This window comes from Bacillus rossius, chromosome 8, assembly GCF_032445375.1.
Source record: "Bacillus rossius redtenbacheri isolate Brsri chromosome 8, Brsri_v3, whole genome shotgun sequence".
NCBI lineage: Eukaryota > Metazoa > Arthropoda > Insecta > Phasmatodea > Bacillidae > Bacillus > Bacillus rossius.
Window position 1 is genome coordinate 2,377,615 of NC_086336.1, and position 25,365 is coordinate 2,402,979.

General features: G+C 41.6%; 2 protein-coding genes across 2 annotated transcripts; one reads left to right on the forward strand and one right to left on the reverse strand.

Moving 5' to 3' along the window:
• The first annotated feature begins 1,080 nt into the window (after nucleotides 1–1,080).
• LOC134535470 (uridine 5'-monophosphate synthase) lies at nucleotides 1,081–11,682 on the forward strand. The gene is made up of 7 exons (XM_063374581.1): nucleotides 1,081–1,730; nucleotides 2,827–3,084; nucleotides 4,761–4,883; nucleotides 6,352–6,472; nucleotides 7,547–7,838; nucleotides 9,435–9,661; nucleotides 10,176–11,682. The coding sequence occupies exons 1-7, from the start codon at nucleotides 1,581–1,583 to the stop codon at nucleotides 10,475–10,477; spliced, it is 1,473 nt and encodes a 490-aa protein (XP_063230651.1). The 5' UTR covers nucleotides 1,081–1,580; the 3' UTR covers nucleotides 10,478–11,682.
• A 2,889-nt stretch (nucleotides 11,683–14,571) lies between these two features.
• Nucleotides 14,572–21,115, reverse strand: LOC134535471 (zinc finger protein 467-like). Its single transcript, XM_063374583.1, has 2 exons — nucleotides 19,635–21,115; nucleotides 14,572–18,765 (listed from the first exon to the last, which is right to left on the reverse strand). The coding sequence occupies exon 1, from the start codon at nucleotides 20,830–20,832 to the stop codon at nucleotides 19,636–19,638; it is 1,197 nt and encodes a 398-aa protein (XP_063230653.1). The 5' UTR covers nucleotides 20,833–21,115; the 3' UTR covers nucleotides 14,572–18,765; nucleotide 19,635.
• Nucleotides 21,116–25,365: the final 4,250 nt, after the last annotated feature.

Genomic DNA, 25,365 nt, shown 5'->3' on the forward strand with positions numbered 1-25,365 from the left:
TGGTTTGCATGCTTCTTAACACCCCCCATACACAAATCCTAGCTACGCCACTGGTCAGTATAGTACTGCACATCACATGTACTCAGCACGACGACATCTACGCCTTGAGTAAAGTGTAAGTGTTGGTGTTTCATGTATGGACTTCAGTATTAACTTCAGAGACTTTGTTCAACGCAGGAACGTCCATCACGATAGTATAATGACGCACATCATGTGCACAGTCAGTACGAAAGTGTGTACATCTTAATTAAAGTGTTAGGGTATTATGTATGTGCTTTAGTTTTAGCTGCAGGTAATTAGTTTCACACGGAAACATCCACCACATCACCCATCGAGACGGGACCTTCACTAGCAACCCACTCAGTGCTGCCACTGGTAGGGGCCGCGTTAGTGCAGACGTCTATCCGATAAAAGAAATGGTCAGGAGTACGATAGCACCGTGTACCTCGTTCCAGTGCTAATAAACCACCACAAGTTTTATCAGTGCATTCTTCTCGGTCATTTAATATGGTCTGAACAACCCAGGGAGTCCTTCAGTCGACATGCCATTGACTTCGGTTACATGGCCAAACCGAACCTTGGGGCTCACTTATTTTGACAAGGCGAGGTGTGCATCTTTGTGGTCCTTATAATGCAATTTTAACTTTAATGGATATAAAATATAAACAAATGTGATGAAACACTGACAAAACACTAGGTACAGAAAAATACGTTACTTTCGGATACTTAGGTCTTCTATATAAGTGGCAGTATATTTTACGAGTCCAGTCGACAAAGTTTGTTTTTCCTCTTTTTCTTTTTCGGTTGTCTTATGTGCTTCGTCATATTGGAAGTACATAATTGAAGCTCATACCTGAGCACACATTCTAAATGAAGGTCATCTTGTTTGCAGGCTATGAAACATGAAGCTTAAAATCGCAAATTTAAGAAACAAGACTGTCGCCCAAAATTGTCTAATAACTCTGCTACAAGACACGCCTATGCATATCAGGCTTAAACCCCAACCGAACTTTGCTAGTAAAATTCATGCCGGAGGCATAGTGGGATTTGCGGAGGCACATAAATTCAATAAAAAAAAATGTTTTTCGCCTTATGCTTGAAGTCATAAAATATTTTGTGTTATATTGTTTAGGAAATATTATTTTTTTATGATTGGGTGAAAATGTATCATAGGCGTTTTAAAACTTCTTACTGCCAACACTGCTGATGAGGCCTTTCCTAAAGTTAAGGTTTTCCTTGTAGTGTTAGTGCTAATATTTGAAAATGGAAACTGTTTTTTAAACAATAGATATAAAAAAATTGTTTGTTTTTTATTTAGGTTATGTTAGTTTTACAGGCGCGAAAAATTTTCACTCGTATGGTTCACCAAGAGAAGGATAAATGAAGTAGTGTATACGTATTATGAAATTAAAAATCGGCTGAATTCTATATTTTGGTGGTTGTTAATCGGTGCGAGAAATAACACGATTTTTGGTATTTCGGTCGGCATGATCGAGAAAGCCTTTTGATTAAAGTATTTGAAGTAATTGTAATTATATATATTTTTTTTTGTTTTTTAAGTAAGATATCTAAACGTCAACATGCTGGAATTGGAAACAAGACTGAAAGATATAGTAGTTAAATTGTTTGAAATCAATGCTTTGAAATTTGGTGATTTTAAAATGAAAGTCGGTGTAAATTCTCCAGTATATTTTGATTTAAGAGTCGTGGTGTCTTATCCAGAATTGATGGTGAGCATTTTCATTCTTTGTAAATGTATTTGAGTTACAAGAACAATTGTGTTGGTTTTCCTCAAAACAGAATTGACGAGAGGTTATGGTCAGTTCTGTTAAGGTAGCTACATTAAAAATATATTTAAATAAAGCGGACAGTTGGTTAGGTAAGGTGTATTAAATTCTGAAATTAATTTGAATGGTTGGATATGAAATACCAATTCAAAACTTTAAGTTAACCTAACAAACCATCTGTAATATCTATTTTATAGTATTTATAATGTTTTTAACCTACCAAACAAAACGTTTGCATGATTTCACAGTTTTTAAGTACCTAATTATCCTTACCTATTCAGTCATTCACATGTTTGTATAGAATTTTTAATATAGCTAACATAACCTAACCATCCTTTCTTACTAATTTAAACTGTTTTAATAATGTACCTAACAACTCGTTAAACTGGTAAACTACTTTAGTTTCAGACACGCTCTTAGAAAATGATTCGTGAACATTTCAAGAAGTGGGAAATAATAAGCATTTATGAACTTTTTTCTTTTTAATTTGCAAAATTCTCAAATCTTTTTTTCCTGGCAAGTTGTTCTTAATTCAGGTGGTGTTTAAAACATGTCTTTATTTAGCTTTGTATAATATAAAGGTACCTAGTGATTCTGCAGACTAGTGAATTCGGAGAAATAAGGCAAATAATAGTATGGGAAAAGGTTGGTTAAGTTAGTCAGCTACATTTATAATACATAATAGCATACATTTAATACATAATATGTATTATTAATGTAGCTGACCTGACCTAACCTTTTCAACATTTAAGTTTTTATTTGACTTTTTCCCTAGAAGCCGCTACTATTTAGAATTCCCCCCCAACCCCCTTTTTTTTTTTTTTTTTTCTCATTCTCACTCAACAATTTTACATGAAAATCACATCTTGGATGTGTAGTTGGCACTTTAATGCTACTATCCTGAATTTAGCTGAAGTGTGCTGCATTTTATTTAATAGAGTATTCCATAAATTTTTCCAATTGCACTATTCAACATAGGTATTTCCTGGTTTGTGAGAAGATTTAAATGAGAAATGTTGCTGTATGTTCGCGCACGCAGGAGCAGATCTCGGTCCTGCTGTGGGAGTTCTGCCAGGGCGAAGTGGCGTGCGACCACGTGTGCGGCGTGCCCTACACGGCCCTGCCCATCGCGACGCTCATCTCTTCTCGCTTCCGCATCCCCATGCTGATCCGTCGCAAGGAGACGAAGCAGTATGGCACGCGCAGGCTGGTGGAGGGCAGCTTCGCGCCCGGGGACCGCTGCGTCATCGTGGAGGACGTGGTGACTAGCGGCTCCAGCATCCTGGAGACCCGGCAGGTGCGGGCCCCGCTCCCCTCTTCACTCCTCCCCTCTGCCTGCTGTTCCAATAATAGCCCTATCGTTTCAGTCTTTCTCTATGCATCAGGGTGGCCCCTGACCAGGATCACCAGGAGAAGTCGAGGAATTTAAAACAGGCCAGGGAAAACATGGATACGTCAGGGACCTTTTGTTGGTTCAGGGAAATGTTTCAGATATGTTTGTTTCTGCATTATAGTGGTTTCTTCAATGGCCAATCGTTATAAACACTTTTTTTTTTTTGTTTCTGTATCATTTTTTTTTTTTTTTAATGTATCTGCATATTACAATACTTGCCAGAATAATCAACGCACAGTTGTTTGTAAAATGTATGTTATGAAACCACAGTGCACGGCTTATTCAAAACTTGGCGACACTGCATGGCAATGCTGCATTGCACCAAGTTGCGGCAAGCTCCAAGGTTTGTTAACCTGTTGTCCTAACAGACTACGGACATCTTGCATGTGGCTTGAAGGTTTACCTGCTATTGCACCCAAGGATAGAATCATGTACATGTGACTTCATTTCACGGAGCTTGTGTAAACAAAATAGCTCTTGGAAGGTATTCTGTGCTTACCGAAGTGGCAATAAATAAACCAGAATTTTAAAAGAATAGTTTATTGTTAATACATATTTTTAATTAAATTATAAACACCACAATGTGTTAATGTTTTCAAAAATTGTTGTGACTTACTATACACTATACTAGCAGAACCCAGCAGATGTCCTGCCTGTGTATATGTACTTTTTTAATTTTTTTATATCTAAAAATGAATGGTATGTATTTTACCTAGAATCTATAATGCCTTACAAGAGATTTGTTATTATTTTTTTCTATGTGTTCCTTGAGTTATAGCAAAATAAACATTGTATAAATAACTGACATACTAGATTTCCAAATATAGTTTAGTTAAGTGTGATACAAAAATATTTAATATTTTTTGACAGATGGGTCTTCCAAAGATAGTTTACTTGTGTGTGATACAAATATCATTTGCGTACCAAAAAAAAACTTCTAGTTATTCATGGCTGCAGTACACAGCATTGCCCGGGCTGAACACAGGGTGATAATATTGTCCGCGAGTTAAAGCAATGTGGGTAACGCTGTGCGACAGTGCGGTGGACATGGAGGAATGTCACACAATTACTGTTTGTACGTCTATGACCTACAATTTTCTGTTAACCCGTGGCGATCAGTTGAACGGCTTAGAAGTTGATGTGCTGCAGCCCCGTCCAGCGAAGAGTTATGTCTAAATGGATACAGCGAAAAAATTCTCGGTGTTCAAATATCCATGTAAACCAATTTTCATGGAGATGTGTTAAACGTTATCTTTGAAAGATTTGTGCAATGGGAGTGCATGACTTGATGTAAGCTTTTGGACATACGCCATTGCGAAGCACATGTATGTCTAGAAGGCGTTAAATCCTGACAACAGCAATTTTTTTGCTTAGTTTACGTTTTGTCACTTGTGTATTTTTTTGTAGTTTTCTTCTACAGACATACATGTGCTTAGCAATGGCGTATGTCCAAAGGCTTACATCGGGTTTAACTGTGTCGGGAGTTCAGTCTGGGTTCGAAAGACGACATACGTTCGTGCATACCAGCATCCAGTGTTATGTATGCACGGTATAGAGGAGTACAAATGCCGTGTGCTCAGGACCTGCGGGCGGAGGGACTGAGCGTGACGCACGCCCTGGTGGTGGTGGACCGGCAGCAGGGCGGCGCCCAGGCGCTGCAGCAACACGGCCTCAGCATGCTGTCCCTCCTCACGCTCTCCAAGGTGCGTGCCGCCCGTAGCTGTTACAACACATTTGTAACTTGCTTCACACGGGAGTCCGAACCTGTGCGTGGTCCGTGTCCTCATCCCAATGTGAGCGGCATCACATTGTCTCACCGAAAACTGCCCTGTCCGCAATTGCGATGTCCGATGTCCGAATGTATTGATTTATAAAGTTGTCACCAGAGCGCAGTAAATGTGCCAAACCAAATGTTTTTTTTTTTTTTTTTATTGTTTTGATGCTTTGTAGTTTAAGATTGAACTTATGAAAAATATAAGTGACTAACAACACCTTCCATTTCCTTCAATAACACAAACAAACACCACGTTTTAAAACGGGAACCGGAAATTCAAATATCGTGAGTGTTCTGTTCTTTTTCTGTGTCCGAAGTACACAGGTTGGGACAAAAAGTTCAAATTGACGAATGTCTTCGGACCAGGTAGGTTCGGACCTTCGCCCACTTGACGCATGACGTCAGAGGGTCACGTGGACCGATCAGCAACGAGTGTCCGGACACAGTTTAGGACATTGCTATTGTAGACGGGCCTTAAGAATCCTGCCTCGGAGCTGTTACCTGGGTAGGAGGGAGGGGAAGGGGGCGTCTGCTGTGCCTGTCGGTACAGTGCTCACCAGGAGAAACGCAGCAAACACGCTTCCGATTGAATTTCCGGCTAATTTCCTTTCAATTTTTTTTTTTACTTTTTATCACAAATTTTTTCACGGTTTCTCGAAAAGTGGTCGTAATAAATGTGCTGGCAACAATTGGGGTTTTACTGTAATTTTTTAGTACGTGGTGAGCCACCTTACAGTTTGTTTCGCTCTGCCCCGTTTGACAAAAGGACAATTTAGTCAGTCTCAGGGGGATGGTGAATTCAACTTATTTCAAAATTGTAACTGACCAAAACAACACGTGACACTTGTCACTGACAGCGAGCTCGCCATGGAAACGTGGAAACCTGACGTTGCACGGGGGCTTGTTGTTGGTCCGGTGGAGTAGCAGACGCCTGAACACTCCGCTAGGCCCGAGACCTGAAGTAGCTCTCGCAGACTGGGTGGATCGCCACACGGGATCGCGAGTTGCTCAGACACTCCTACAACCAGCTCACGTGATGACATTGTGCATGTCACAACACTGTTACTATGTCCTACCAGATACATACATTACTATAACTTTGCCTGTATTAAATAGCCATTTTAAAGTTAAATTTTGCTCTCTATAATAGCAAATTTAAAAACCTTTTAAAACATATTTTCAAAACCCTGCTCTAGTTTACCAATGTATTTGCAAACTAATAAAAAAAAAGATTAAAAAAGTGAGAAGTTAAAACAAATTTTTATACTATCCTAAATCAGGTAAATAAAAAAATACTAAAAAATTAATTTTAAAACCTAAAATTAGACATTACTCGACATAAATATTGCAAATAAACAACAAGAGCTGAACTGGTGATCTGGTCGCATGTGTTCCAGATAATGCACATCCTGTGTGAGGCTGGTCGCGTGGACCGAGCTGTGGTTGAGAGCGTGACCACCTACCTGTCCCGCACCCAGTTCGACGGCAGCAACTTTGCCCCCGCTCCGGAGAAACCACGTACGTCAGTTTTATTATTGCCTCCCGCATATTTAGGTTAGATACCTGTATTTTTATTTTTAAAAATACTTGTAACTATGCCGTAAGAAATTTTAAAAAATATTGATTTGCTGTAAAAGTTAATGTACTGAAAACTTAATTACTTAGTGAAGGATACTCACTCAGCGTGTTGACGTGTCACTGTCACTGTCCCAGGCGGTTTGCATTCCGGTCGTGATGGCTTCCACGCAGCTGTGACTTGACTGTGAAGTCACCAGTTTAACCTCTTGTAGTCCGAGTGTTATTCAATCTTCCCATATTCTGAGCATTACTTTAGCCGTTTTGATTCCAGCATTCACAAATGTTAATATTCGTAGGCTTTCCATTTTCCACTTTGGCTCAAGTGAAGTGATAGGTGTGCTGCGATGCTACGTCTGAGCTTAGACTCATACCTCTTCGCGTTACTCCATTCCCGACGGCTGTTTTCACCGCCTGCTCGTGGTCTGGTGACCTCAGTAACGTACGACCCAATACAGCAGCTCTTCTTTCTCTTCTGGTGCTGTTTGTTCAGTTCTTCATAGTTTTACAAACATCTGTTTTACGCACGCCCCACCAACAATAAAATCCCTTACTTGTAATTTTTGTAAGTGCAAGTTGTATTATGTACCTTTTTATCATGTTGCAGTAGCATTCCTATCATGTGTATAAACATACAATCTACTTCTAAAACTGTTGACAAATTCAATAACACACAAGGTCTCACCAACCAGCCAGCCTGACTACTGGAGGAACATGAAATACACAAAATACAAGTCTTCTAGAAAACTTCAAACTAGAGTTGGTGGGACAGGAAATTTTAGGTTGAGAAAATTTTGGGCGGGAATTGGAAAACAGGAATTTCTCACTCAAAATTTTGGGAAAGACACATACCCGGTTTTTCGTGTAAGACTGGGAAATCCGCCCAATTGTTGGACAGATCTAAAGACTGCTGTCTTCTGCGGAGGGCGGCTGCGTGCGAGTGGTGTGGCCGCACCTGAGTGCAGAGTGTCGGCATGTCAGCAGTGTTGTGATCGAGGCGTGGCGCGACTGACGCAGTGGCGGGGGCGGGGGAGGGCCGGCTGCGCATGCCGCTGCAGGCCCGCGCAGAGCTGGCGCGGAGCCCCGTGGCGGCGCGCCTGCTGCGCCTCATGGCGCGCAAGCAGACCACGCTGTGCGTGGCGGCGGACGTCACCACGGCCTCGGAGCTGCTGGAGCTTGCCGGCCAGGTGGGGCCCCACGTGTGCCTGCTCAAGACCCACGCCGACATCCTGGGGGACTTCGGGGAGGCCGCGGTGGCCGGCCTGCTGCAGCTCGCGCGCCGGCACGACTTCCTGCTGCTGGAGGACAGGTGCGCTCTCTATCTGGCTCACCGGTGGTAATTATGGACGATAGCGCATTTTCCATAACAATTGTATATCTGAGTTAAATGTTAGAACGATTAAAAATATTATTTTTTTAATATTTTCCTCGTTTAAGGTTTTTACTTGATCTTTCCCTGGACTTTATTGCCCTCCACACTATTAAGTATTTCAGAATGCAATCAGACAAAAAATGGAAGTCATAGAATAACAAAAAGTTTAAATTTAAACATTATTATTAGGGATGGGTCAATTCCAGGTTTGATTGTGGTTTTAAATTCCCAATCTTACTTTCTTATGGAAATTCAAGCAGAAGATAAACCTAATAAATAACACTTAAGAAATATAAATATACTTACATTTTCTGAAAATTTACATATGAAAAGCTTGAAAGTATTGTGAAATACATAATTAATACTGATCGAAATCCACGATTCTGTGTTCTTGTGAAATTCCTGTCCTGCAATGATCTTTAACAGCCTGATTGTCATGGTTCACTTGATTTACGTCTGTGAACGTTTACAGTGAAACTAAAACACTAACTGATCGTTAGATTTTTTTGTTTATCGTGATTAAAATTTACGATAGATTTAATAATAATAATAGCTGTCATGGGAACGGAAAAATAAACATTAACACAAACATGAAAACAGTCCATTTTGTACAAAAATTGGTTCGCACATGTTCTGCACAAAAATAAATTTTTAGCATTCAATTTAAAGACTTTATATAGAGTGAATCCAATTTTTAATTTCTTTTAAGCGAAAAATATTTATATAAAAGTATCAAAAGTATAACGTGAAATTAGCTTTAGTATACGAAAGACTAAAAAAATAAAAATAAAATGTTTATGAATAAAACAGTTGGCCAACCTGTATTACATTAGTTACTTCAACACCATCATGATTGCTCGTTGATGTTGGAAGTGAAAGTTGTTATTTTAACGAGTGGAGAAACAAGTCATTAAAGTTGTATTTATGATATAAAGTTGAAAATTGAGTTTACAATTGTTTTCCCCATAAGTACAGAAATCTAACTTTGGTTAGTACAGTTTAATGGATAAATGCAGGTCTTGTGGTTATGATCTAAACTTTTTAAATTTTTATTTTAGTGCTAGGCGAGTTGCATACTGGCCGGAAAATACTCCCTTGTGGAATGAATGAATTTATGTGAACCTATTTTACATCTACATTAAGGACAGTTCTTACGACATACCATTCCAAATATGATACGATTCCTCATATGGCACAATTCCTCATCACAGCTTGAGAATCAATGGTTTCGATTTCAGGTAGAATCGGTGGAATCGAAGAAACGAAGAATCGACATGCCCATCCCTAGTTATTATAGTAATTGTTTCCTCAAACGCTGAACGTTGTGTGTGAGAAGCATCTACAAACGCAAACGTTTTAAATGTTAAGAATTGACATAAAGGATACGTGGAAGTCATGAAGGGAATAATGTTGTTAACGTAAGGTATGGGAGGACATGTGTGCGTGAGTGTGATGTGACCAGTGTGTGTGCACTGAGCTCGGTGGAGGGGGCAGAGACAGGGACAGAGGGAGTGTGCGTGCGTGTGGGTGCAGGAAGTTCGCGGACATCGGCCACGTGGTGCAGCTGCAGTACTCGCAGGGCCCGCACCGCATCGCCAGCTGGGCGGACCTGGTGACGGCACACCCCGTGTCGGGGGAGGCCGTGCTCACCGGCCTGAGCGCGGCGCTGGCGGCGGTGGGGCCCGAGGTGCAGCGGGGCTGCTTCCTGGTCGCCGAGATGAGCTCCCAGGGCCACCTGGCGTCCCCCGACTACCTGGCAGGTAGTGTGCTGCCGGCAAGGAGAAACACCACAAATACCTCATTCAATACATGAAAAAGTTTAGAAAGAATATAAAAGCTTGAAGTAGTCTTGTTTTAAATACGAGTTCATTTTTTTTAAGAAGTTTTAGTATGCAGGTTATTTTTTTTATTGGGTCGAAAAATTTTAAAAACATTGAAATAGCAATTCCTTTCCTTTAGTCACCTGACTTTATCTTTTTCAGCCTCTACATCAATAAAGTAATTAAGGCTTGTTTGCACAATTGTAACACAGTTAAGGCAGTATTCACACCTTCTTAGAAATTTATGTTTTAAATTCGCAAATGTTGTAGACATAATTCATTTCGTATTGACTGCATTTATGTTATATATATATATATATAATAATCAGCCATATTGCAGCTCTGACATATTGAAACCTTCATACCTCAGTGCAAGTATCCTATGATTGGTTGGTCGGGTCAGGTTGTGAGGGAGGCCGGAGCGAGAGCGAGCGAGAGAGCGCGGGTGTTGCAGCGACGACGCAGCTGGCGGAGCGACAGGCGCGGCTGGTGTGCGGCCTGGTGTGCCAGTCGCCCGGCCTGCTGCGTGCGCCCGGACAGCTGCAGCTGACGCCCGGCGTGCGGCTGGAGACGGCCAGCGACGGCCTGGGCCAGTGCTACCACTCGCCCCGGGAGGCCGTGCTGGAGCGCGGGGCGGACGTGGCCGTGGTGGGGCGCGGCGTGACCCGCGCGGAGGACCCGGGGGCGGCCGCGCGCCGGTACCGCGACCTGCTCTGGGCCGCCTACCTGCAGCGCGTGGGCCTGCAGGCAGAGTGAGGCTGGCTGCTCGACACAAGGGTACCACATATCGAGGTTATATTTTCATGATGTGTTTTAATATTGACGTCCAGCTCACACAGTCATGACAATTTCTTACTTTAATTTGACAAGTACGCTGCAGCCAGGGTTAAGCTGAAGTTTGTACCTACTTTTGGATTGGTAATTAATGTTGGTGATTTAAATTATTATTTTATATATTGACTTACATGTTAATGGTTGTTGGGTTAATTTCCGGTCAAGTACGTTGGAAGGTTGAGAAAATAATAGTCATTGATTAAACCATGTGTTTGCTGGTACCAAATCTGTATTCACTTACATTTTTTTTTTAGCTTTGTGGGGATTTAAAATGTTAAACAGAAAAGCTTTGGATTGTTGGTACATACTGTAGAGCAAAAAATGTACTGATTTTGTTTGTGCTCATAATTGTAATTTGAGTATTGGTTACTAAACGTGTTAGTAAAAAGATTCCATTCAGGTCATTCAGTGAGAAGGGAATAATTACTGCAAGGCATAGCACATGGCCATGAAGTGCAGGTTTATCGATATTTGATACACACAACTACCAGGGACCAAGCATAGCACATTGACTGCAATAGATTGTGAGTTTGACTCTAATACAACAGTGTAGTTAAATTAAAAGTCAGTGAGTGTGCACTGAAAACAAATCCTTCCATGTACATTTGTTACTAATGTAGTAGTAAGCAGTTCCTGTCGTGTTCGCCCTGAATCCAGTCTTGAGTCACGGTGTCGCGGTGACATTGCTCGGCCAGTTGTGTATTCGGCGAGGTGGCAGCCCTGCGGAGCAGCTGGAGTGACGATATTGGCCACACTGTGTGGCCAGTGCCTTATAACATGTACCTGTGTACATGCTTATTTATTGTGTGAAGATCTGTGAAGGATGTGATATTGCTGCCTCAATGCATCTTAAGTGCCTTTATATCTTTACTGTAAGCCGTATTAAATCATAGTTGTCCAGTATTTTATAAAACAAAAGTCTTTGAATATTGTTAATTGTTGGTAGCTTGTATATGTATTTTTCATATAGTGTTAGTTTTTTCCTTCTTTTATAGTTTTTAATTTTTGATTGTAATGTTGTGTTGTATAATTTTAATGAAGAGTGACATTTTATCTAATTCAAGTGTACAACATTCCACTGAGTTTTAAGTTTATTATACATTAAATTTATAATACATTTTACTACAGTACAAGTGTTAGATTATTTTTAATTTTAAGAATAATATATTTTAAAAAAAATTGTTTCAAGACATTTTCCTTAAATTATTTCTGGGAACTTAATGGGAACAAAGTTATATCAGTGAATCCTTATTTTCTGTAATTTTTAGCATTATTTCTAGTTTATGTTATTAGCTAGAATATTGTTGCATGACAATTGACAAGGAAGAAAAGAAGAATCGTTTTTTTTTTGCCTTCCCCCAAAACCCTTTACCTTCCAAAAACACACTAAACACTTTGCCAAAATATGGCAAATTTTTTTTATTCTTATTTTAGTTTTATTTTTTAAAGTAGGGTCAGCTTCACTGGAATGTATAGAAACCAAGGTATGCCTGCTGTGATATTAACCTCTTGATGAAAGAAGCCGTAGCTTACTGCTGATAAGCCTTGACGTGTCTAGCAGGCCTGTGAACTGCAGACGGATGACGAGATCACCACGGAGCGTTGCGTGAACGCGAGAGTCAGTAAACAGTAGGGTTCCAAGAAGCCCCAGGATGGAAGCAGTTTGCCTCGGTGAGACAAGTGATGACCACCTAGGGCACAGCTCGCATCACGGCAGTACGACAATGTCTCTGTCAGTCTCTGTCCCGCGGTCACGTGACGCTGGCCACACTTCAGCAAATGTTACAACACTTACGTTACTAGTACAATTTAATTTACACCGAACCTTATCATTTACATAGTAAATAGTCTGCTACATTCAGATTGTGCAGAATGAGAGAACAGAGTACAGTAGAGCACCCCTCAACCGTAATTCCCACAAACGGAACTCCCGATATCCGGAACTAATTTTCCAAAAAATATGAAAACATTAAAAACATCTCCAAAACATTTCCGCACTGGAACGAGGCGTTTTTGCTTTTGCCTGACTGTACATGTCTTGTAGGCGCGCGCACGCACGTCTGTCAGAGAGCTAATTATAGCCAGTCTTTCCCACGCATTGCGTAAATACACTGCTGGTTTTCGCGTCGGACGTGAATTACTATAAAGATGTTTATCCTATACGTAGTTTTATTGTTTCACTACGTCAAGTAAACGGAAAATTCCGGCCGGCCCGAGAGTATGTACACCGACTCCCACTACACATGCCGACACACGTGATAGCCAGTAACATTTACTTCCAACGTGTGTTGCTTTCAGTTTGTAGACAATAATTTAGTGTACAAATATGTATTATGTACATATTTATACGTTAATATATGGCTAAACAGTCTAAATTTACCTGTATTTCTCTATCTCTGTGTTTTTAAACAAGATGCTTGAAGTGTTATTCTTGTGTATGTGAAATGTAAACTGTGCGTGGCAGTGACTATACACTCTCCAGGAAGTGTGAATCACTAGCACGTCAACACAGAAGTAACACAACACTGCAGCTGTAGTCCTACTACCTCTCCCGAACCCTCTTCATCGTCCTCTTCGCTCACGCACGCACCCACCCATAGAGATAAGAAACACGTGCCTGCCAGCTTGCTTGAATGAAGGTCATTCAACCGGCCCGGAGGCCGGCCCTACCGCAACTCCCCTTACCCGGAATTTTCCCATAACCGGAATAGACCTCCCCCCAATGATTCCGGTTGAGGGGTGCTCTACTGTATATACAACTTCAAGAAAGAATGGAAATGTTACTCACTAAAACTCGCTAAAGACATTCCCGCTTATTAAGTTCACAAAATATTCCCTTGATCACTTCCATACATCCTTGATCCTTATGTTAATTTTGCCCATTCATAACATTTGCATTAATAGATGCTTCCCGCATATAACGTTCAGCGTTTGTGGGGAAAAAAAATAATTTTTATCTTTAAACTTTTAAACTCTATTTATTTTTAATTATCAAAAATTAACTTATTTCCGAATGCTAGCGAAATAATTTGAACTTGCACAAGACTGTCGAAACCTTTGCAGATGCCGCACGTTATTACAAGTGTATTTTTCGACCAATCATCTGGCGAACTAGAAACGTGCACGACCGTCGAAACCTGTGCCACACGCCGCACGCTGTTACAAGTTTTATTTTCGACCAATCATCTGCTTGCATTCGTATAGACAGACATCTACACGCCTTTTTTCCTATTCGAGTTATAACACGTGACGAATATGCAACAAACCATATTTACTATCAGCCAATGCACATTTTTTAGTTTTGCTATCTTTTTAGGTGTTATTTTAAGCTCATCAAGCATAATAAATATTTAGTGTTGTGGCAAACAGTGCATAATGGCATCTACAAGTAGTAGATGACCCATTAAACGTAAGGTGGTGTTGTATGAAAAAAAAAAAAAACTGAAAATATTATCAGAAGTTGATGCAAATCCTTTGTTACCAAGAGTGAGTATGGCAACAAAAAAAACTCTGGATGCCGCCATCTACTTTGGACAGAATCATGATGAAGCAAGACCAATTTTTGGCTAATAATGTTTTGTCAAAGTGTAAAACAATGAAGATTGCTAAATATGAAGAAGTTGAAATTTTACTATTGGCGTGGTTTAAAGAACAGGGCACTTGGAATTCCGATGAACGGCCCCATTTTGAAAGTTGTACAAATAGCACATAACTTAGGAATTGTCTATAGAACTGTAAGAGGAGAATCTGAGAGTGTGTGTGTTGATACTGTCCAGAGTTGGATGAACACAAAGTTGCCTGCAATTATAAAGGACTTTGAACCAAAAAATGTATTCAACGTCAATGAATGTGGTCTGTTTTTCAACATGCTTCCGGATAAAACTTTTATTTTAAAAGGTGAAACATGCCATGGAGGCAAACAAAGTAAGGAATGAGTGACAGTGTTATTGGGTGCCAACATGGATGGCAGTGAAAAGTTACCATTGTTGGTAATTGGGAAACCAAAAAAACACGGTTTTTTAACAACATAAAGACATTACAGTGCAAGTATGCAAACAACAAGTCTGCGTGGATGACAGGCAGCATTTTTGAAGACTATGTGAGAGCATTGGATGCAAAGATGGGGTGCAAAAATTGTAACATTTTGCTTTTCATGGATCACTGCCCTGCCAAGGAAATATCCAGATTGAATTTTTCCCACCAAATTCAACATCCAAGTTACAACCCATGGACCAGGAATTTAAAAAATTCTGAAACAGCAAGACTGAAAAGTACCAAAACTAGTAGTTATAAAATTAACATCCTGGACACCATGTATTTTCTTGCTGCTTCATGGGAAATGCTTGACTCAATCATCATTAGCAATTGCTTCAGAAAAGCAGGCTTTGGTGCTCAACAAGTTAACAATATTTACCCTAGAGAAGCATTTGAGGACAGTGAACCAATTCCATGTTTATTCTACATGTAGTACTAAAATTTCACTCTCAACATGCCAAAAGAGGTATAATATGTAAGGGGATATAATTTTAGATAAATTGTTTCGCTTCAACTCTGTGAGGCAACGATGTAGCGCAGTTGTTGCGTAAGAATGTATTTGAGCGTTAACCGCGCATTGTGTTAGCGACCACTTACACGTCGCTTGGCGTGGCAGGTGTGAGTGGGATTCAAAGAGGAGATAGTTGGGTAGAAAGCCAGTGGCAGTTACCGAGAGTAGAGAAACTCATGAAGCAACTAAGGAGGAGAGTCTTCAAGGTCCCACGAGCCTTCTCTCGGTATGCAGTGTGTTCGGAGCTCGTAGCGAGGTCCTAGAAGAGAGGAGGTACCTGTTGGTGTAGACTACCTCCCGAGAAACCTAATAGGCACGCAACTAGTGCGAAGATCACGGACATAACAGCCCTCACCAACTATTCCCACCCAGCAACCTTCTGCACTATTCCCCTTTCAGGCCAGTTTAACAATGGTGGTGTCACAACTTCAGTTACGTGAAACTGAAAGAAAGAACATTTCAGTACATTACATAGGATGTTGGAAGCTCACACCCTTACAGTAACTTCAAAAACACGCAAAGAAATCTTGGTGATCAATACATTAGAAACATACCGTAAGTGCATATGCACAGAATACTAAGTTAAAGAAATTGCTAATGTCTCATTGAATTGTAGAATTTAATAGTAGAAAAAAAATCTAAACATTAGTCTTATAGTTTACAAACCACAGCACGGAAAATGACACAGTATACGATTCTACGCTGAAGCATTTACTACTCGACAGAGCCACAAAGGCCCCGAGGCTAATTGTGCCGGTATTACTGCCACAGATCGAGAGCATCGCTTCAAAGAAAGCGGGAGTGCAGTGACCACCAATCAGTTGATTGCTTGGCCAAACACAGCGGATCACCAGCAATGTCCCACATGTTGTCTTACTCGCTCTTCCTTGTGGGAAAGCTCCTGAGCTTGGTGACTTACAGCACATGGTGGTGATGCGAAGCAAATAAAAAATAGAACACTTGATTGTTTTCTTAGTGGAGAAACAGTTTTATTTACAGTATACCCATTACTTTAAATAAACCACATGTTTAGTAGGTATGCTTCAAAACTGTTGCCTACATATTGCTGTTATAATACACATGGCAAAGGATATTAAAATACATTACAGTTTCCATCGCAATACATAAAATGCCCATAAGTAGCACAAATATCTTAAATATTAAGATTATGCATCTTTATCATCCATTGTGGCCAACATTCAACACATTATTTAAACCTTTGATTCACTAAGTGAAAAACACTATTTAAATAATTATATACAATCTTTGAAACATAACAAATTATTATACACGTATTTAGACAATTCACACAATCTAGAATTTCATCTAAAACTCAATATTCATAGTAAATGCATATAAAAATATTCATAACAGGTACTAAAAAAATTTACAAAAGCAATTATACAATTTAAACGACCTACTCTCTGCAAAGTATTTACATACATACATTTATGATACAATTCTTATAACCATTGTGGAAATCTTATCAACTTGTTTTGCAACTCAAATGTTGTACCAAGCACACGATATCGAAGTAATCGCTCCTGGAAGCAGCTGCCCCAAACGATAGTGTTGAACATGTTGTTTTAGATGCACACGGAGTAAAAGCCTTATTTTCATCTTATGGATACTTAAGAGCCAACAAAATAAAACCAAATTTTGATTCTGAACATCTTGCAAGTATTTTGGTCAGATGACTAACACCTAGTTCAGCCGCAGACACGACACACGACACATGTTTCTCGTGCTCCCACGCACCTGCACCACACACGTGATGACAGTGACACTTTGTTACAAGTCAGCTGTCGCTACAGCAGAATTTGTTCCTGTAGTGTCACTACACTCTTTCAATCACTGAAGCTTCGTTATAGCGTTATAGCCATGATCCAATGTACAGAGGCAGCCAGTTGAACCAGGCAATGCTTGGTTAAATAACCTGAAGTCTTCTCACTTAGAGCACGGTTGCACGGCACAGCTAAACCAGTCTTAATGAATATGCTCAAATAGCCATTTTTGACATTTTATTGATAGAAAAAAAAATGTGCACAGGAATCAATCGTTTACACAGCTCGAATCAATAGCAATTTTCATGTTTTGGATGAGTCTTGATTGCATGCTTAAAAGTTTCTGTATTCTGTATTGCCATTTACTTAACAATTCAGTTTGAATACTTCATTTCCCTGTTGATTTCTGCAACTACACGACTTTAGGCCATCTTTTTAGCCACCCATGATTTGTTTGCGGACAGATTCTGCATGACTTACGAAACATGTTTAGCGTAAATGAGAAACAGCCCGGATCGTAACACGTTCAGGATAGCGTGGCGTCGCTGGAGTGGCTCAGTGCCGTGCAACTGGCGTCTGGTCTTGCAACCCACCGAACAGCACGAGGTGTTTGCAAACACAACCTACTTCTTCAGTTCTCTCAGGCACATCTGCCATGAAGAAGGCATCCGAGTGCAGACTTCAGACCCCATACGTACAACTGGCAACCATTCGTCCACTCTCTAGCGACCCCCGAGGGCCAACAGCAATCACTCGACCGGCCGCAGCTGCGACCACAGCTACCAACTGTCGCGTCCTGCAGTGCAGCCACTGCGCTCGGTCAACCGGGCCGGGCGGCAACCACTGACTCAATTCTTTACACAACAGTGCTTTTAAGTATTAACAACAAATGACTATGGCAAAAAATTTCTTTGTATCAAATTATTCATGGCACAGCAAAACTATTTACAGCTTAACATATCTGCCACTGGAAAGCTTATTTCATCAAGTGGCATGACTGCGAAAACTATATTATGTATATTACTTTTTAACCATAGTTTAAATATATTGGAACACAAATTCAACTATGCACAATGTAATATGATGGTGAAAACTTAGTTCTGTGGGTTGCATGTAAGTTTATAACAATTCTTACACAGGGAAGTTTTCATTCATACTTTAAATTAATTCACAGTCCCAACATTCAGTCACAATATAAATATCATTTATAAATGGTAAAAATATAAAAAAAAAAAAAGAACAAAAAGTTTAAAGTACCAGATTGTGCATTTTCATTTTCCATTTACTGTCTCAGTCTTTCATTTAACTTTAGATTGCACTTTCATTCCAAAATAAAGATAACAATGAAATCTAACTGTTAAACTTTAGCCTATAAAACCACCAGTATTTTTATTTAACGAACAGCTCAGACCTACCAGGTACTGTATGTTGATTCTAAAATAATTCAGAAACTAAAGTTAGATGCAAATGAGCATAAAATGTACAATATGTGACTGTCCAAATTTTTTTTTGCAAGTTGTTGCATCCACTACAAAGACTTGACCATACATAAATAGCATTTTCAGTGTGATTTAGCAACAGTTTTAAATAATTAGGTTTCAAAATTTGCTCTGACTGTTACATTAATGATACAAATTGGTAATTTAAACAGAGAATTCTTTTTCAAGTACCACTAACAAAAACACAATTTTTACATTGCATTCTGCCATTGTTCTGGCCAAACTGAGAAGAGATTCTGTTCAAGTGTGTGTCTCTGGCACGGCACAGGACCGCGCCGTGCCACGTGGTGCCGAGCTGGGCGACACGCACTCCACCGCCGTGCGACCACTGTGCACTCAGTTGCTGCCAACATCACGGCAATCAACAGCTACTGCGTGGATCTAAAACATATGACAAGCCTCTATTTCAAAAGCTAGGAACTAAGAAATCAGAAGTATCACTACAAAAATTACTAAATGTAATTTAATGTGTTTATTTAACACCAAGGTTTGTGAATTTTTAGATGATTAACACCAGCTCAAAATTTAATTAACATAGGCGTAAAAACTAAACTCGACTTGAAATGAATGTCGGAGTGTTGGTGGACTACATCACATCAACCGAGAGCGCCAGTTACGAACATCCTGCCGAGCGACGGCCTCACATGTTCACCACCAATCACCAACCACGTGAGCAGGTGTGCCAACATTCCCCAGTCTCTAACACCGTCTCAGAACCAAACAATAATTGTGCAAATTAGGGACTTTCTCAATCATCCAAAATAAATGTGCCTTCATGTAAGTGTGTCTTATTTTATTTTATTTTTGTTCATCCCGTATCAGAGTGCGAGTGATTGGGGTTGCCACGCCCACCTGCCCGCATCAGCTTCAACCAGCAGAGATGCGCATACGAGAAATAGGAAATAATAATCTGAAAATGCATTTTACCAATTTAATGGTTGGTCACGTTAGCTACTTTAAAAATACTAAATATTTCAGTAAAGTCTGTAAGGGTAGCTACATCTAATGTACTGTAAATACGTGTACACAGTTTATTACTCCATGAACATGCTACTGAAAAATAATTCTGTCTCGGGTGATGAAATAATACAATTATAGATTTTCTGTAAGTGAAATAAATGCCTTTTCAGATTTTTATGACTTTTACATTTAAATTTCACATTTCAAATGATTTTTATTCCACAATTTTCCTGGGCTTCATAGCCATCCCCACTAGGAATCAGTCGGAACGGGTAACCAGCGAGCCGCACCTCACGACAGGATGGGCAGCGTGGCGCCGCCCGGCATGAGCGCGATGGCCGTCACGCCGGGGGGCGCGCCGGGCCCCATGGCCACCACCGACTCCAAGGACACGATGCTCTGTGACAGGCCGCCGCCCCCGCCCTTCTGGGCCACCAGCTCCGCGCGGAGTCGCTTGGCGATGTGCGACTGCGCGTGCTTGCGCAGGTGGTCCTTGCGGTAGAAGCCCTTGCCGCACTCGGGGCACACCTGGCTCTTGTCGCCCGAGTGGATGATGACGTGGCGGGACAGGTGCTCGTTGCGCTTGAAGGCCTTGAGGCACACGGAGCAGACGTAGGGGCGGTCGGGGTTGTGGCCCTGCTTGTGGCGGTCCAGGTGCTCCTTGCGCTTCAAGGCCGCCCCGCACACGTCGCACACGAACCTCCTCTCCAGCTTGTGCACCACCAGGTGCTGCTCCAAGAGCTCCTTCTCGGGGTAGGCCATGTGGCACTCGGGGCAGCAGTACAGCGTGGAGCCGTCCAGCGCCGTGGTCAGCCGGATCTCCCCGGGCCGCGGCCGCGGCGGGCGCGGGATGTAGGGCTTCTTCTTGTACTTGCGCTTCTTCTTGGGCTTCTTGGCGGAGCCCTCTTCCTTCTTGATGGCGGGCGCCACGTTCTCCGCGCTGGCCGAGAACTTGAGGAAGTGGTGCAGCGTGATGGGCAGCGTGGAGGCCGGCAGGCGCGACAGGTACTCGGCCACGGTGGAGCCCGGGGGCCCGGCCAGACTCTGCCAGCCCGCTGGCGTGGGCACCATGGTCTGCACCGAGTACGTCTGCTGGTGGCCGCAGCTGCTCAGCACCTGCTCGCCCTCCTTCTCCGTCATGGTGGAGGCGTCCGCCTTGCGCGGGGGGCCGGTGGCCAGGGCGAAGCACTGGGACATGTGCGCGTCCCCGGAGCTGCTCACCACCGGCATGGCGTCCGCGTGGCTCACCGTCACGTACGCATTCTGCTGGCACACACTGCTGTTCGCCACAGACGTGTTGGCGCCGGCCGGCTTGAAGAGGTGGTTCTGGGCAGCGGTGCAGTGGTAGCGCACCCCGTCATTGCCTACCACGACCAGCCCGTGAGACGTAGCGATCTCGCCGTGAGACTCCTGCTTCGTCGAGTACTGCTGCAGCATCGCTTCTTGAAACTGTGGCGAACACCCATCTCCGTACTGTGGCACGTTCATGGCTAGTTCCCTCAATAACAACTAGCGTGGACACATCTCGCACAGCATTCACTCGACTCCGTCGAAAGTGTTGACAAAGCTAATAACCTATGCAGACATAAATTACAGGAAAATATGTAAAATAAAGAGCCTAATATTATATCAAATTCCTTGTGGCTCATTCTATACATCGCAATTACAGCTGCAAACCTCATACTTCTCTAAAAGAACCAAACAACCCGGTAAAAACATAAAAACACACAACAATCCACCATGTTTGTTTGTATATCTTCAGTCAAGTGGTAACGAATGAAAAAAAAAAAAAAAAAAATTATCGAGTTCTCTTTTGTAAAACGAGATTCTAAAATCGAATAAAAAAACGTTCCTTAATACTAATGTATAACAGCTGACTAGTGGAATTGGTCAATAATTCTTATATAAACTTATACTATGACTTCTGGCTGAGACTATTGAAATGCTGGAAGACAGGCAATAGTATCGGGAAGTAGTATGAAGAGGGCTGTCCTGAGAGCCTTACAGATATCAGGAGAGGGGACTAGTCCTGGGCTCCTCCAGTGCGACCCCTAGAGATACATCCTAAATATCTGTCTGTCACTGGCTGCTGAGCATGTCCCACATAATCCTGATTAGTCTGGAGACGAACTCATGGAGGATTCATCGTGTAACCTATTGTTAGACATCTCAGTGCGCCTCAAGAGTGTTCACCATGCAAAGGCATGGCTGCAGTGACACCCAGCCTGGGACTTTCCTCGTTCCCTGACAGGAGCAGGGACTCGCAGTTGTGATAAGGAAATCTGTTTACCACCCTATCATCCACCATCCGCAAACCATTCAGTGGAAGAAAATTACCTGCTAAATTATCCCTTATTTCAAAGATCATCACATGCAGATTTGCCCCAACAAACTCTTTTTTCAAGTGGCAGTGCCGTTGGCGTTGTGCCTCTTTTAGTGAATTTTACATGGCTCACTCAATTTATTTCATTATTGGTGGATATTATTTATGTTGGGTATGATTTTAAAAAGGAAATTATATATTTTTGGATATTTTTAATTTCTTTCCAGAAATAATCCTTTCGTCCTGAGAGATAGCCGGGTTACCTGTTAGCAAACAAATTCTTGTTGATAGCCTTTTTGTTATCTCATTTACACATTCTGCCATTATTGTTGTTCTCACATATAGTGACATACATGACACTGCTCTGTTCCCAAAAAGAGACGGGTTTTCACAGTGCCAAAGTTTTTCCATCAAGTTCAACATCATTGTGCTAGCTGTATTGTTTACATAAATATACATTTATATTTATTATTGTGCTTATAACTTATACAGAGTTGTAAGGTTAATCAAGCAAAACCAAGAAAAATGTATTATTTTATATGAGGTATTATAATAATTTTGGTTACATCGTTGTACAACCAAGTGACACTAATCAATTGCCGTCACCCGACCTATGTGAAAGGCCCGGGAGGTACCTGACGGGCGCTACGGGCGTCGCGGTGCTCTTGTTGTCCGGAGGGGCGCCAGGCTAGCGGGCTGCTAGGCCGTTGGTGTTGGGTCGTGGGTACTCTGCCCCCGCGTGCCCCGCCAGGTACACGGCTTGAATCTACCCTGAATGGCTCTTCCTTGATTGTGAAGGCCGCTCGGCCGTGTGGAGGACGGGAGACTCCGGAAAATTAGTATACACGAGTTGGTGAGAATTACCTTTAATCTAGTCCCGCTACAAAACACTCTCACCAACACTTGGCGACGTCTAGCCGTTACACAATTAACACAGAAAAAACACAACACTACGTGACACTAATGGTTACCGCGGAAGTCTCGCGGGACGCGGGTCGATGCTCGCTGGAGACGGCCAGCGCCGAACATTAACGGGTGCAGGGGGGGCTCTATGAGCGGGCTCCTAAATTCGGCGAAACACTTACGTGAGTGATACGATCTGCAGCGCGGTATCACGATGAAGATGGTCGGAATAGGCCCGGTTCCGTAAAATACGCGCCGAGTCGACGTGGGCAGCTTATGAATTAATAATAGGTTTAAATTTAAATATTTAGTGCAGAATAAAATGATCACAGAAAGAAAACTTGGATGCTGCCCACGGACACACGTCTGTTCCCGGCGCGGAGTGGTTCGAGACTGCCGGACATGGCCGCCTCGCAAGGAAGTGAAACTTTCTCTTCTTTGTGATTCGGCGTCAAAAAACTTATATTAACTTAATTTGCTCTATTATAAGCTAAAAACACGTTCCAGGTGCTCAATTAAAAGGTAGCACCTGGTAATTGTGTGCTTAAGGCTTAACAACTGTTTTATAGTAGTATTTAATTATTTGAATTGTGGCATCAAGTTTGCGACTGTAAATTTATCAACATATTGTCTCACTGTGAGCCGTTTTAGTTGGATTTCTTCTAATCTGACACGATCATAGTCACGGGCATTTTAATTAAGGCCAGTGGCCGCGGTGACTGTTAATGAGGTTTGTTGTCTATTGAGGTCACGCCCGAGGCGCTCGCCTGACTCAATCCGGCTGGGCAAGGGGCGCGCTCCGAAAACGGGATACGGTACTGGCGGTGCGGAGCACGGGCTTAAAGGCCATGGTCGGTACGACGTCACAATATATTGTACAAGACAGTTAAAAATAAGAGGGACATCAAAATAATTAATATAGTTAAGAACTTCGTTGAGTTAAGTCCTACCCACGCCTTTGCAAATACCTGCCGCTGGAGTTGAGTTGTTTCAAACGAACGGCCAAGGACAAGTCACCATCCAGGAGTCGATGTTAGGCAGAGCCATCGTGATTGGCGACAATGCACAGTATCACCACCAATAAGTGTTGATGGCAGCAGTTTGTCGTGGTCACCTTGTCACCTCTTAGCCCTCTGCCCATGTGACATTAGCTTCGGAGTGTAGTGTGTTAATTTAAGTTTTATTTGTAAAATAAATAAGATTAAGAGTGCTCCCGGTATGTTGTTAATAATACCAATAAATTATTTTGCTGTGTCATGTACCTAGTTTAAGTACTAGTAATAACCAGTGTTCATACATAATAGTATAATTTAGCTGACGAACATAGTGTTTGGGGGACAGTTGTAATGTTTATTAATATTCTCCGTTCACTCTTAGCCGAGTTATGAAATAAACACCGCAGTATCACTGCGCCGCGTCAGCAAATGATAGGTTGAATTCATCTGGTGCGCCAAGCACTAGTTGCAACACACACACTTCAGTACAGTCGGTGCTAATAAAATAACTGAGACGTAATATAACAGGAAGCACCATAGCACTTTGTTCAGCATAGGTGGTTCATTTGCGAAGAAAAAAACTATGCACTTTACGCTTGATAACAGTCTTCACAAAATCATCACAAGTTTTTATAACAGGATACTCAAGTTTCCTTTTCTTCCCGGAAGATGTTAATGTCCCGGTGTCCTGTAATTCTTTCCTTGCACGAAGCACACTGCTCTTCGAAACACGCCTAAATTCCACAGTTAAACTCGCGATATCGTTCACACGACAATCCGGATATTTGTCTGAAAATGTTTTAAAAACATTCAACACAATAGTTTTCTGTGCACTTTTCAAAGGCTTTCCCGTTCTGTGTTTTACAAAACTCGGTCCGACGTCAGCCATAACAAAACGTGCGCGCGCGAATCCGAAATACAACTGTTGCGCCGGGCTTCAACTGTACAGTACCTTTTGTCTATGCCAGCGTACACACGGCATCTGCTAACATAATTGTAAGTAAATACTTGCTGACACATTAAACTGTATTGGAAATTAATGATGAAACGCTATAATGCTATATATCAACAATGGTTATAAAAAAGGCAGTGTAAAAATACTTACAAATGGTACGTAACCAAGGGACTATTTCTTGCGCATGAATAATGTGCGCGGCGGCCGGCAGCCAATGAAAATGTTTGTTTACAGGAGGCTTTTTTTTTCTTTCCAAAATTCAGGTAAGAGTGAACTGAGAATAGTAATCGGAACTTTTTAATAGATAATTAGAATAAATTTAAACAAAGACGATTGGTCATATATTTAAATATATAGTATACTATGAATGTTATAAAGTAAAACTTGTTTTGAGTACTAACCATGGTCCGAGAGGTAGAGGCAAAGAACGAGTGACCTTTAGTTGACAATGAGCAGCTTGGGGCAGCAGATGCACGTTGTGCGATGGGAAATATTCATTTTTCTTTTGAACTCCGAAAAGCTGTAAAAAGTAAATTAGTCACCACGAACAGTACCTAAGTATTATTTCAAAAATTGCCTTTTGTGTTAAGGTGTGGGTGGAGCCCAAATATCGCCCTGCAAGTAGGCATAAAGTAAGGCTAGAAGCAGAAGTTTAACAATAGGCTAAGCATTGGAGATGGTCTGGCTGAACAATCCATGAACCCTGCGTTGGCATGGAATTGTAAACGATCTTAAAAAAACGTGCAATGGAATTCCAGGAAGCAAGAAGGTGGTAATGCCACAAGGAAGGCAAATTGATGGCACTTAAGGATAATTGTCATTTTGCACAGGACTGATGTACAATG

What these genes read in the sequence shown, in the direction of transcription:
- LOC134535471 (XM_063374583.1), bottom strand. Translation starts at nt 20,832, where the DNA reads ATGAACGTGCCACAGTACGGAGATGGGTGTTCGCCACAGTTTCAAGAA.
- LOC134535470 (XM_063374581.1), top strand. Translation starts at nt 1,581, where the DNA reads ATGCTGGAATTGGAAACAAGACTGAAAGATATAGTAGTTAAATTGTTT. An exon ending in TGTCTTATCCAGAATTGATG is followed by an intron (nt 1,731 to 2,826) that starts GTGAGCATTTTC and finishes TCGCGCACGCAG; the next exon opens with GAGCAGATCTCGGTCCTGCT. An exon ending in GCATCCTGGAGACCCGGCAG is followed by an intron (nt 3,085 to 4,760) that starts GTGCGGGCCCCG and finishes CCGTGTGCTCAG; the next exon opens with GACCTGCGGGCGGAGGGACT.